Genomic DNA, 15,247 nt, shown 5'->3' with positions numbered 1-15,247 from the left:
ATAGCAACATTATTATTTTAGACAAAATGCAAACTCTACAGTACAACAAACGCTAAACTGCAGGCTGCAGGCCACCGGGGTTAACACAACACACCAATATAATCACCAAATTCAACAAAATTGGGTGCACTCAAAAAAAGTTGGTTAAAACTGTGTCTATGTATGATGTTAAACTAAAACTAAACATTTAGGATGTGTGGTTGTGAAGTTTGTTACAGCCTTACAGTCACCATAAACTACATTTACTTTTGATATGTAAATATAACAGAATACATAATAAGTACAGTAGAAATAGCTTGAATGTGTGTCTGTAGGCTGCTTGAGTTGATTAGCCTATTTACAGTTTTTATTTTCCTGCAACAAAAGTTCTGAACATGAGGGATTTATGTAGTGGAATAAGGAACAAGTCCAGTCTAGTCCAAACTGAACAATTACTTTGTAGGAATGCAACCATTTACAAAAGGAACATTGGTTGTAGTGGAAACATGTGCTGACATCTCATATTATTTTTTAACTGAAAAAAATACAGACACTTGCACTTGAAAATAAAAGCATTTCAGAATTAAATCAGGTAGCAATATGCTTTAACATTTCTCCTACTTAATGTCAGTTAGCAAATAAACAACTTATTTCTCAGCAGGATTTGAATCTCCAGGTTCCCATAGAGAGCCCAGTCCTGGAGCAGGACCAGCTCCTCTGTAGTGCAGTGGTGCAGATGATCAGAGGAAGATCTAGAACACTTTTCTGACTTTCACTTGTTTTTGTATTCTTGTGAAATATTTGGAAACAGAAAACGTTTTTGTGGTTGAGGAGAATGATTTGAGTCGTCCGGTGGCAGAGTTTTTGATCATTTTTCTGTTGCTAATTTTGAACATGCAACACTTTTGTAATTTGAGTGCCACACCTCTGTGTACTGTGAATCAGTAGAAGCTGTTCTTCCCACAGATGATGCGTATCTACTGACCGGCCTGAACATAGAGGAGATCTACCCGGACACAAACAGTTTCATCACATACGAAGGATCCATGACAATCCCTCCGTGCTTTGAGACCGTCACATGGATCCTGATGAACAAGCCGGTGTACCTCACACGTATGCAGGTGAGGCTGTGGCTCAGTGGGTTAGTGCGCTGAACTTTGAGACAGGAGAGCCCTGGTTCAATCCCCATTTCAGTCAGCATGTAACTGGTCAAGCCACTTCATCCCAGATGACCTCCCTCTTACCTCTATCGTGTGTTTCTCTCCCTGTTAGATGCACTCCTTGCGGCTGCTGAGCCAGAACCAGCCGTCTCAGATCTTCCTGAGCATGAGCGATAACGTCCGCCCGGTCCAGGAGCTGAACAACCGCTGTATCCGCACCAACATCAACTTCAGCATGCAGGGCAAAGACTGCCCCAACAACCGGGCTCAGAAGCTCCAATACCGAGGTACAAACCCGTCACGCTGTCAGCACCATCTCTATTTCTTCACTCTCTATCCCTGTGAGCTGATTATGCAGGCCCATCTGTGTTATTCCCACTCTGTTCATAGCATTAGCACACCTACACTCTTTCACAACAAAAAGTGACTATGAGGAAGCTCACTGCTATTCTTTGAGAGGTGTAAAGGAATAAAAGTAACTGACTTCATCAGCTTCTGTTAAATGAGCATGATCAATCCAACTCAACGTACTCTCATCTTAAAGGGGGAATATTACTCCTGATGTGATTTCATTTGACTCTCACATTGATTTCAGATTATCTTTGCTTGAACTTCAATCACTATTGGAATGAATAAAAGGAATGAGATATGTGAAGAGCTGGTGTTAGCTGATGTTTTGGATGAAGCAGATCCTGAAGAGTCAGAACACCTAAAGTTTAAGATTTACTGCTGACACACACACACACACACTCTCACACACACACACACACACACACACACACACACACACACACACACACACACACACACACACACACACACACACACACACACACACATCGTGATTGTTACGATTGTCTTTCTGTCAGTCCGTATCTCTCTCTCTCTTTCACTGTGCTATGCTCTACTCGACCCACTGACCCCCTCAACCCATAAATGACATTTTTATTTTGTGCAGCAACTATAGATGAGAGTAACACCTACGTCACTTCCTGGCGAAATTACCCCGCCCGCTTTTGGGGGAAAACATTGGCTTTCATTTGAATGGCGGTAAATACAGATTCTGAAGTTTTCGGCAATCACATCAAAAGATGAAGATAACTGCGCCCTTTTTAATCCACAACAAACCCAATAATGATGGTCAGACAGCCAAACTATTAGAAAAGTGTCAATGGAGATCGATGATCTGTGTGGATTTATAGTTTAATTTAATTCAATAGCGAAATATGGGGAAATAGTGCATCAGAGCAAAGCGGGAAATAGTTCATTCATGTCTTAGAGCTGCTGAGTCTTATATTGCACCTCAAACAACAAATACATCCAGAGTTACAGTTTCTTTACCTCCTCTACAGAAAGAAGGAGAGCAAAAGAGACTGATTCAGAAACCTCAGTTTCAGTGTCAGCCTGCTGCCTGCCACTCGTCCTCCAGCAGACCCACCGGACATATCTTCCCTAATGATTTAAATCAAACTATAAATCTACGCAGATCATCGATCTCCAATGACATTTTCTAATAGTTTGCCTGTCTGACCATCATTATTGGGTTTCTTGTGGATTAAAAACGGCGCAGTTATCTTAATCTTTTGAATCTGAATTTACCGCCATTTAAATGAAAGCAAATGTTTCCCCCCAAAAGTGGGCTGGACCGTAATTTCGCCACGAAGTGACGTAGGTGTTAGTCTCATCTATGGGGAGATATCGACCCCCCCCCTCACACACACACACACACACACACACACACACCTCAAATCTCTGTGGTTTTGGAACAAGCGCACTCACCGGAGAGCAACCAATAAAATGCAAACCTGTTTAGTTGATGTTTGAGACATTGCATGTGTGTGTGTGTGTGTGTGTGTGTGTGTGTGTGTGTGTGTGTGTGTGTGTGTGTGTGTGTGTGTGTGTGTGTTTTAATCACATTTCCTTGTTTACTTGTGTTCTTGGCAGCTCCTAGTTTTGGATTTCTATAACTGCTGCAGCTCCACACAGCAGCAGCCCGCCTCCACCCACAGACACACACCAGGGCACATCCACTACAGGGCCATTCCTTTTGAACTGTGTGTTATTGCTAAAGATGAAATATGGTGTGGGGAGAATAACGCCGGAGAACAGTTGAACTGTAGAGAGCTCCGCATATATAAATCAGTATTCTCACTCCTGTCTTTCTCCTCTCTTCCAGTGAACGAGTGGTTGCTAAAGTAGCCTCCCTTGGCTGAGCATGGAGACGAGTGTCAGATGTGGAGAGAGGAAGAGGAGGAGGAAGGATGGAGGAGGAGGGGAAGCATCTCATCTAAGATTATATCATGGCATTGTATAAAGACAAACAGCACTGGACATTATAAGGAACTTTGTATTGCGAGCAAAAAGACTCACACATTGAACAGTTTAACCCCTCAGTCTAGCACATGTTACCAAGCCCTGTCCCCACTGTACAACTATATCTATACAGACATTTTGATACCAATACTTTTTTGGGACAAAACCAAAAGAAGACACTTGAAAAGAAACAAAAAAAAATATCCTGAAAGAATTTATTTGATAGCATCCCAACTAATATGAGAATGTTGGGACTCAAAGCCTTTGTACATAAACATGTTGCTAACAGTGGGAACATCCAAGGACTAAGTCACTGCCCCCTCCCCTGCTGCCCCGAAAGTGGTCGGCCTCACACGGGGGCATTCCATCACAGTCACAACCCAGGCATGCAATCAGCAAAACCAACAGAGGGAACCAAGCCTTACCTTGCCATGTTCCAAAGCCAGAGTCATGTCATGGAGACGAGCGAATATTTACAGGCTTTCTCACGGCCTCAGAACAACCGGTGTCTTGGCCTCGTTTGTACATATTATTATTATCAATACTTCAGAAAAATGAATATGTAAAGAAAAGTAATGAGTTAACATTCAAAAGATATATAAAGAGGATTAAAAAAAAAAGACAAAGTGTTGAGAATTGTAAAAGCTTGGCGCACTCCTTGAGCAGTTCTCAGCGCGAGCTGACGCCTTTTTCTGTTTTATTGTTTACAATGGTCATACACTGTGTTTGAGTATTGTTATCCGCCCAATAAATGTGTCTGGAAAGTTCACTTTGGAAAATGCTTCACTATATGAGGATCTGTACCTGTACCTGTTTTGTACTGTTCCATATTAAATGTGTTGATATGTCAATGTTCCTCTCCAGAGGCATGCTCAATAACACGGCTTTCACCAAGCCAGCGTCGCCCGGGTTACATAGGGATAACGGAGACTGTCAGCACGGTGAACCTGGAAATGTTCACTACACCAACGTTTTATGTTAGAAATGTACGGGCCCCCAACTGCCAGATGCCAAATGACATTTTCTAGGCAATTTGCACAATTCGCATTATTAGCATTGTAAGCCTGGTGGGCTTAGCAAAAAAGAAAAACATATTAGCTCCACAGTGGCCTGGGCCGGATTCTTTTTGTTATTCTTTATTTTTATTATTATTTTTTTGTCTGCACAACCTCCCTCGTCATAAAACATTTTAAATAACTCGCTCTTCACCGCCATAAATACCAATGCTTTCCGATAAGGTCAAATACTCTTCCTAAACTGTCCAAGGGTTTCCCTACACTATCTATCTATCTGTCTGTCTGTCTGTCTGTCTGTCTGTCTGTCTGTCTGTCTGTCTGTCTGTCTATGCACTCAACTTTATTTATTTTTGATTTTAGCACGCCCCTGGTTCAGTTTGAGGGAATTAATGAAGTGATCAGTGAAGGAGCTTTTTATACTATAAAGCAGCTGTGTGTAGCATTTACTGTAAGAATCACACACAATTATTCATAGTGCAGACTTATTACGTGGAGTTACGTGTGCATGCATTTCTGTCTTGGGGCGGGGCTGGGGGGCCCATGAGCTCTCAGTGCTCAGGGGCCCCTGGAGTCCCCTAAATCTTAAAAACAAACCAAAATTCATCAAAATCCGTCCACCGGGAGTACAAATAGGTAACTGTATTTTTTTTTATCCTGAAGATGTCAGAAATGGATTCAGAATCCTAAACAAAACAAACATATTAGAATTGTCCTAAATATTAGTTTTAACTATTGTCACCATGGTCATTCATGGTGATTAACGCAATTTATGCTAACTGCAAATTCTACAACATATGCAAGTTAGCATCCAACAGTTTCCATGTGCCTCGGATCCATACTTTCTAACATAAATCTTTGGGGTACTCCAGCTTCACGACAGGACTCTTATGAGCTGGCAACTAGACTATATCAGGGTGGCGTCTTCTCACCGAAGCTCTTTATGAAGGACAGGAGCGTCCTGATCATGCTGCTGCAGCTCAGTCCGCCTTTATTTCCATTGTTTGTCTGACGCAGGTGAAGCTTATCAGCCTGCACAGGAGGATCTGTCAGGGTTACTGTGACCTGTCACAGTCGGTCAAATCACATTTGCAGGCGTCAAAGTACAGAAAATGTACTCATGAGGGTGCATGCTTTATAATACAGATAGAATGTTGGATGCCTGTCAACAAAGAAGAGGAAGTCAGGCAGGCTACTACTGGTTTGACAGGTGGTTATCAAAGATAGCCGTTCATGTGAACAGGATGTATTTTTAAAATTAATAATAAGGAATAGAGTTATGCATAATAATAATAATAATAATAATAATAATAATAATAATAATAATAAATAATAAGGGCTTTCCAGGTTAAAAGATTTACAGATGAATATAACATGTGAAACCCCTGCGCTCTGACAAAGCAGGTGAATGTAAAGAATTAATAACAAATATAAACAGATAAGATGTCAATATATGAGATGATGCCATAAAAGGCAGGTAGACATTTCTAAAGGATGGACCATGATACAACATGAAGACTTCAAGACCTTGAGGAACATCATACAAAAAATGATGTTTCAATTTAATATGAAAAACTGGACATTGGCTGTAAGGCTCACTGGTAGAGCTGGACGACCGATCACTGGGATCTCACCCCGCTGGGAGGACATGGGTTCGGATCCAACCCGGTGGACAATGTCACCCCCTCTGTCTCACCTTTTCAGCTAATGAGGATAATGAGGTGAAGTATTTCAATATGGTGTCCATACCATCAGATGGCTACTATGGAGAATATTATAATTGGGCTCATTAGAGCCACAAGAGTCGATGCTTTCCAGTCACATGCAAGACTGTTTTTGGATGACAAAAATACAAACACACACTTTTAGGCAATAACAACCTATTACCACTGCATTATAGACTCACTCTAGCTTTAGAAATAAGCCAAGCATCACCTCACTAATTAGAGGTTTGGCTGTGTTAGTATTGAAACGTTTTCTTACAACATCGTCGAACAAAAGTGCGGGCATTGGATGATGGACTTCACAACCTCCACGGTCGCATCAGTTTCCATCACAATCAGAAACTGTAACATCCTCGTTTCAGACATACATAAGAAATCGGAAATTCAGGTACTTGATTTGTTATATTAGCAGGTATCAGTGTCTGCACTCACCATAATAATATAGATGTCTTCTGTTTAGTTTTACTGGAAAATACACAAAAGAAACAAGCCATTTTCGCTAGCCTCCCAAATACTCTCACAGTAATGGTCAATTAGGATGCACCTTGTTAATCAAGCAAGCTAGGTAGAATTGGTTGCTATCTTTAGCCTTTGCCCAACACCATCCTCTCTCAAAATATGGTTTCTTCTGGCACCGAAAATGGTGATGTTCCTCACACAAATGAATCCACTCTGTTGTTGTTTTCCACACAGCTGTGAGCCTCTGTCTGTCCTTTCACTCGGGTTCCCTACACTGGACCATTGTCTGTCCTGGGACCACTTTATTACTCCTGGCTGCCTCATTCCAGATGTTTGAATATTATTCCTTACACACAACATATGTCCGTCCTGGGATATAGAACCCACCTTAGTTGCTGTTTTTTCCCTTTTCTAAAAGTGTTTTGGGAGGAGTTATTTCCTACCTAAAGCGATGGTCCAAGAACTGAGACAGTCATTTGCTGTACAGATTGTAAAGCAAATGTATGATTAGTGATCTATATAATAATTGTCTGGATACTGTTGAGAGCTATCCCAAATGACCACGTCTTGTTTAGTGTCAGCGATGATAAATATATTGCACTCACTGTTGCTAACTCATAATAAAGACCACCCCTTGTTTAGGCGGTTGAATGCTTTAATAAGAACATTATTGACCTAGCTTTGAATCTGAGGAGGAATAGCCGACTCAACCCTTAATGTTAAAAGATATTTCTGTATAGGAACTAAAGCAGGTTGTGATTTTAGGAAATGTGTTGTACTTAAAGGTCAGGTTTAGGTCAGATAATACGATCAGATAGCACGTGAAGGAAATAGTGTGTAAACCTGATTAGTCACAAACAGCATTTGACCAATCACAACAGAGTGGGCCAGCTAACCAACCAACGCAGACTGGGCTCTGGTTTCAGACAGAGGGTGAAAAGAGGTGCTGCAGCACAGGCAGTATGAGAAACATAAAGAGCTTTTTGAACATTAAAGCATGGAGACATGTCCAAGTAGAGACACTACATACTGATATACACCTGAACATCAGCAGGAGAGGACTTTTTAAAGTAGAGACACTACATACTGATCTACACCTGAACATCAGCAGGAGAGAACTCTTTAAAGTAGAGACTCTACACACTGATCTACACCTGAACATCAGCAGGAGAGGACTCTTTAAAGTAGAGACACTACACACTGATATACACCTGAACATCAGCAGGAGAGGACTCTTTAAAGTAGAGACACTACATACTGATCTACACCTGAACATCAGCAGGAGAGGACTCTTTAAAGTAGAGACTCTACACACTGATCTACACCTGAACATCAGCAGGAGAGGACTATTTAAATTAGAGACACTACACACTGATCTACACCTGAACATCAGCAGGAGAGGACTCTTTAAAGTAGAGACACTACATACTGATATACACCTGAACATCAGCAGCGGAGGACTCTTTAAAGTAGAGACACTACATACTGATATACACCTGAACATCAGCAGGAGAGGACTTTTTAAAGTAGAGACACTACATACTGATCTACACCTGAACATCAGCAGGAGAGGACTCTTTAAAGTAGAGACTCTACACACTGATCTACACCTGAACATCAGCAGCAGAGGACTCTTTAAAGTAGAGACACTACACACTGATATACACCTGAACATCAGCAGGAGAGGGCTCTTTAAAGTAGAGACACTACATACTGATCTACACCTGAACATCAGCAGGAGAGGACTCTTTAAAGTAGAGACTCTACACACTGATCTACACCTGAACATCAGCAGGAGAGGACTATTTAAAGTAGAGACTCTACACACTGATCTACACCTGAACATCAGCAGGAGAGGACTCTTGAAAGTAGAGACACTACACACTGATATACACCTGAACATCAGCAGGAGAGGACTCTTTAAAGTAGAGACATACTGATATACACCTGAACATCAGCAAGAGAGGACTCTTTAAAGTAGAGACACTACATACTGATATACACCTGAACATCAGCAGGAGAGGACTCTTTCAAGTAGAGACACTACATACTGATATACACCTGAACATCAGCAGGAGAGGACTCTTTAAAGTAGAGACGCTACATACTGATATACACCTGAACATCAGCAAGAGAGGACTCTTTAAAGTACAGACACTACATACTGATATACACCTGAACATCAGCAGGAGAGGACTCTTTAAAGTAGAGACACTACATACTGATATACACCTGAACATCAGCAGGAGAGGACTCTTTAAAGTAGAGACGCTACATACTGATATACACCTGAACATCAGCAGGAGAGGACTCTTTGAAGTAGAGACACTACATACTGATATACACCTGAACATCAGCAGGAGAGGACTCTTTAAAGTAGAGACATACTGATATACACCTGAACATCAGCAGAGAGGACTCTTTAAAGCAGAACACTACATACTGATATACACCTGAACATCAGCAGGAGAGGACTCTTTAAAGTAGAGACATACTGATATACACCTGAACATCAGCAGGAGAGGACTCTTTAAAGTAGAGACACTACATACTGATATGCACCTGAACATCAGCAGGAGAGGACTCTTTAAAGCAGAAACACTACATACTGATATACACCTGAACATCAGCAGAGAGGACTCTTTAAAGTAGAGACATACTGATATACACCTGAACATCAGCAGGAGAGGACTCTTTAAAGTAGAGACACTACATACTGATATACACCTGAACATCAGCAGGAGAGGACTCTTTAAAGTAGAGACACTACATACTGATATACACCTGAACATCAGCAGGAGAGGACTCTTTAAAGTAGAGACACTACATACTGATATACACCTGAACATCAGCAGGAGAGGACTCTTTAAAGTAGAGACACTACATACTGATATACACCTGAACATCAGCAGGAGAGGACTCTTTAAAGTAGAGACTCTACATACTGATATACACCTGAACATCAGCAGGAGAGGACTCTTTAAAGTAGAGACACTAAATACTGATATACACCTGAACATCAGCAGGAGAGGACTCTTTAAAGTAGAGACTCTACATACTGATATACACCTGAACATCAGCAGGAGAGGACTCTTTAAAGTAGAGACACTACATACTGATATACACCTGAACATCAGCAGGAGAGGACTCTTTAAAGTAGAGACACTACATACTGATATACACCTGAACATCAGCAGGAGAGGACTCTTTAAAGTAGAGACACTACATACTGATATACACCTGAACATCAGCAGGAGAGGACTCTTTAAAGTAGAGACGATACTGATATACACCTGAACATCAGCAGGAGAGGACTCTTTAAAGTAGAGACACTACATACTGATATACACCTGAACATCAGCAGGAGAGGACTCTTTAAAGTAGAGACACTACATACTGATATACACCTGAACATCAGCAGGAGAGGACTCTTTAAAGTAGAGACATACTGATATACACCTGAACATCAGCAAGAGAGGACTCTTTAAAGCAGAAACACTACATACTGATATACACCTGAACATCAGCAGGAGAGGACTCTTTAAAGTAGAGACATACTGATATACACCTGAACATCAGCAGGAGAGGACTCTTTAAAGTAGAGACATACTGATATACACCTGAACATCAGCAGGAGAGGACTCTTTAAAGTAGAGACACTACATACTGATATACACCTGAACATCAGCAGGAGAGGACTCTTTAAAGCAGAAACACTACATACTGATATACACCTGAATATCAGCAGGAGAGGACACTTTAAAGTAGAGACATACTGATATACACCTGAACATCAGCAGGAGAGGACTCTTTAAAGTAGAGACACTACATACTGATATACACCTGAACATCAGCAGGAGAGGACTCTTTAAAGTAGGGACGCTACATACTGATATACACCTGAACATCAGCAGGAGAGGACTCTTTAAAGTAGAGACACTACATACTGATATACACCTGAACATCAGCAGGAGAGGACTCTTTAAAGTAGAGACACTACATACTGATATACACCTGAACATCAGCAGGAGAGGACTCTTTAAAGTAGAGACACTACATACTGATATACACCTGAACATCAGCAGGAGAGGACTCTTTAAAGTAGGGACGCTACATACTGATATACACCTGAACATCAGCAAGAGAGGACTCTTTAAAGTAGAGACACTACATACTGATATACACCTGAACATCAGCAGGAGAGGACTCTTTAAAGTAGAGACATACTGATATACACCTGAACATCAGCAGGAGAGGACTCTTTAAAGTAGAGACACTACATACTGATATACACCTGAACATCAGCAGGAGAGGACTCTTTAAAGCAGAAACACTACATACTGATATACACCTGAATATCAGCAGGAGAGGACACTTTAAAGTAGAGACATACTGATATACACCTGAACATCAGCAGGAGAGGACTCTTTAAAGTAGAGACACTACATACTGATATACACCTGAACATCAGCAGGAGAGGACTCTTTAAAGTAGGGACGCTACATACTGATATACACCTGAACATCAGCAAGAGAGGACTCTTTAAAGTAGAGACACTACATACTGATATACACCTGAACATCAGCAGGAGAGGACTCTTTAAAGTAGAGACACTACATACTGATATACACCTGAACATCAGCAGGAGAGGACTCTTTAAAGTAGAGACACTACATACTGATATACAGCTGAACATCAGCAGGAGAGGACTCTTTAAAGTAGAGACTCTACATACTGATATACACCTGAACATCAGCAGGAGAGGACTCTTTAAAGTAGAGACGCTACATACTGATATACACCTGAACATCAGCAGGAGAGGACTCTTTAAAGTAGAGACGCTACATACTGATATACACCTGAACATCAGCAGGAGAGGACTCTTTAAAGTAGAGACGCTACATACTGATATACACCTGAACATCAGCAGGAGAGGACTCTTTAAAGTAGAGACACTACATACTGATATACACCTGAACATCAGCAGGAGAGGACTCTTTAAAGTAGAGACTCTACATACTGATATACACCTGAACATCAGCAGGAGAGACTCTTTAAAGTAGAGACACTACATACTGATATACATCTGAACATCAGCAGGAGAGGACTCTTTAAAGTAGAGACTCTACATACTGATATACACCTGAACATCAGCAGGAGAGGACTCTTTAAAGTAGATACACTACATACTGATATACACCTGAACATCAGCAGGAGAGGACTCTTTAAAGTAGAGACTCTACATACTGATATACACCTGAACATCAGCAGGAGAGAACTCTTTAAAGTAGAGACACTACATACTGATATACACCTGAACATAGAGGACTCTTTAAAGTAGAGACTCTACATACTGATATACACCTGAACATCAGCAGGAGAGGACTCTTTAAAGTAGAGACACTACATACTGATAGTTGAGAGTTGTTTTTATTGCCTGTGAATGCATTAGTTCTGACTTTTGTTTTTGATCGTAAAAGTGTACCATTAGAAGATGACACAGTAAATGTCTTTTGATAGGATAGATCTAGTAAATTACACTGAAGTGTATTGAAATGCTCACTATATTGGTTTAAAGCTAACATATGAACACAAAAACAGGTCCTCCCTGGATTTGTTCACAGTCTGGCTGTGTGTTGCTGTTGAGAAAAAATACAGCATGAAAGCATGGGGGAGATAACATTCACGTTTTCAGTGTACTATTTGATCTGTGCCCTTTTTTTCTGCCAATCTGTGTTGAAAAGATAGCAAGTGGGGGGAGCTGAGGGGAGAGTTTACAGCGCACAAGGTTATGGAGGCCATTAATCTCGAGATGCAGGACTGTGCCATAGCCAGTGGATGAAAATATAAACGACAAATGATTCAATGCTCCCTCCCCAACCACCCACTCATGATCCTCTCACCCCGACAAATAATCAGTTTGGCCCCTGTGACTCCGCTGTAGATCTCTCGGGGGCCCCTCTATGGCCCTGCCAAAAGGAATGGGTGTTTTGAGGTGTGTATGAAACGCTGCTCTCAGATGTTCAGGAGCACACTTAATGATATTATATTAATAAAAAGTGTGCTACACCGATGGCACGCTGGGAGTGGAGTGGAGCTGAACAGCTGCTGAGCCAAATCGAAAATGTGCAAATGTGTGTTTGTGGACTCTGGAGACACCTGTCCAGATGTGTCTCAGCAGAGGGGCTCTCAGTCAGCCCTGCTGCAGAGAAGTCAAACGTCCAATTCTATCTGGGATCTGCCTAGTACAGCCACAGGCTCTCTCATCTCATGTTTCCCCCCGCTCTGTGGAATATTTGTTTATCCTGACTTAAGGCCTTAAAAGACTCAAAGTTGAATAATTGAATTGAAATTGAAATAATGGGTCTTTAGGACTGGATAAGCTAACGCGTTATTATCGTGTTCAAAAATTAATTAATTAACGCCAACCATTACTTTATTGCGCCTTAACTTTTTTTAATTAATATTATTATTTTGAAAGTCTGCTGCTCACTGGCTCTAAATACACATACAGACAAACCGTGGGTCACAGGAGGGATGGGATGTTAATCAGTAAAGACTTAGGATGGATGTCATCACACATACAGCCCCGGAAAAATAAAGAGACCACTCCTCATTTTTCTTAAATCTCAATCTCTTCATGTATGGCAGCCAGTCCAGTGTCTGTTGAATTCCAACACAGAGAAATGTTGTCAGTAGTTTAAAGAATACAATTTTAAAAAATCCTTTAATTCAAAGACATACCTATACATAATAAAACAGGAGAAACTGATAATGCTGAAGTGGTCTCATTTTTTTCCTCAGCTGTATATGTATATATACATATATATATATATATATGTATATATATGTGTATATATATATACATATATATATATGTATGTGTATATATATTTATATGTGTGTGTGTATACACAGTATTCTTATATTGACTTGATACATGAGGATTTCCAGACGCAAGCTTTTTCCCCTTGAAGTTCTCGTCTTTGTTCCTTTTCTTAATTCATGTATCTTTGGAACCATGAACAACTCTGTGATGACGGATAAAATGTGAAGGGTATAAAAATAATAACACACTTATTTGTAAGAGCTTTTACAAATGCTCAAAGTCACTTTGTCACAGAGGTAATAAAAGAGACGGCAAATAAATAAAATAAAAGTCTATTTAAAACCGAGCAATAAAACAAACCTCACTCACACATTGAAATACATGGTTATTTGGAGCAGAGAGTAGATCAGTGTGTGCGTCATAACTCGATGGATCTGCAGATTACAATTTGAAACAGATGTGTTAAGACCAATTGACTTTTGACTTTTTGTAATATGAAGAGTTGTCTTGTGTGAGTCCCCACATTTCATCCAGCTGTCATGATTGGCCACATTTAAAACGCATTGGTGACCTCACAGATGTTTCTCTACATTGCAAAGAGGCTTTATGTATTTACCCTGGTATAAATGTCAATAACTGATCAGTATCATCTATTATGGGTATAAAAAAAGGGGGGCCACATCTCCACTGACGACTGGCCCTGACTCACAATAAAAACACACCACAAAATGGAAAACCAAAACCTTCACTATCACACAGTATGATCAGGAACAAACTGGGTATATTGGCTTTTAATAAGCTCTAAGGGTTGGGGGATTGTACGAAAGAATAGATAGGAGACGTTTGGTGGGGGAAATGTCAGAAGTCACACAACAAAAAAAGATAAGGAGCAGTAACAGTAACAGGATTAACAGATAAAGAACACAAATTATAAAACAATTGATTGTGTTCAGTGTTAACATAATTTAAAAGCAAATGTTTTCTGTGTTTTTACATACAGTAAGTGCTACATAAGAGCAACACTTAATAAGACCAAGGTATAACCACATTTCCATCAGGCTTGTTGAGATGCCACTGTTGTTTAGAAACAATCAACGAGAAGATGATATTTCAGTTATGATTGCATTAATTTGTCTCTACTCAGAAATTCTTCAGAGTGCAGATGAGCAGTATGATCTATACCACATGATCACCAGCGTCTTCTGAGGCCTCCGAACCTGACAGCCAAACAACTCACCTGGACTCAGAGGAGGCTAACTCATCTCTCCATTCATATATTCACTCTCCTTCTGCAGCTCAGTGCTATTCACACCCTTTATCCTCCAAGACAGTATTTTTACATCACATATCTTCATATATTTTGAATTAATGAACAATTCCCTGTCAGATCAGCCTGGGGAGGGAGGGGGAGAAACAGCTGTTTGCAGGTTGCAGTGCTCCCTCACATTGACTGTTCCGTCACTCTCCTTTGTTCCCCTTCTGTCTGTAGATTGCAACACTGACAGTAAGAATTAAAGGCAGAGGGTTCTTTTAAAAAAGCAAGATACAAGCCAGCAGGAGACATGCTCTGTCTGTCTGTCTGTCTGTCTGTCTGTCTGTCTGTCTGTCTGTCTGTCTGTTCTGTCTGTCTGTCTTTCAATCTCTGTGTCAGCATGTGGGCTGCACCCACACACACCAAACTGCGATGTCAGCCACTTGTTTCAGGTTTTTTTTCCAATAGAAACATACAGTAAATCATAAACAGAGAGTGCATAAGCCTCGTTGAGTCCC

The 15,247-nt window shown here is 40.7% G+C and overlaps 1 protein-coding gene across 2 annotated transcripts in view; it reads left to right on the top strand.

The window, feature by feature from the left end:
• Positions 1-4,221, top strand: part of LOC134870920 (carbonic anhydrase-related protein 10) — a 316,734-nt gene extending 312,513 nt beyond the window's left edge. For both annotated transcript variants that reach the window (XM_063893449.1, XM_063893448.1), the window contains exons 8-10: positions 946-1,100; positions 1,252-1,426; positions 3,316-4,221. In XM_063893449.1, coding sequence (XP_063749519.1) covers positions 946-1,100; positions 1,252-1,426; positions 3,316-3,338 — 353 coding nt within the window. In that variant the 3' untranslated portion in view covers positions 3,339-4,221. The remainder of the gene's footprint in view (positions 1-945; positions 1,101-1,251; positions 1,427-3,315) is intronic.
• The last annotated feature ends 11,026 nt before the right edge of the window (positions 4,222-15,247 follow it).

The sequence above is a fragment of the Eleginops maclovinus genome, chromosome 10, assembly GCF_036324505.1.
Source record: "Eleginops maclovinus isolate JMC-PN-2008 ecotype Puerto Natales chromosome 10, JC_Emac_rtc_rv5, whole genome shotgun sequence".
NCBI classification, from domain to species: domain Eukaryota; kingdom Metazoa; phylum Chordata; class Actinopteri; order Perciformes; family Eleginopidae; genus Eleginops; species Eleginops maclovinus.
Note: the sequence above shows the minus strand (reverse complement) of the source record. Positions and strands in the feature narration are given on the sequence as shown.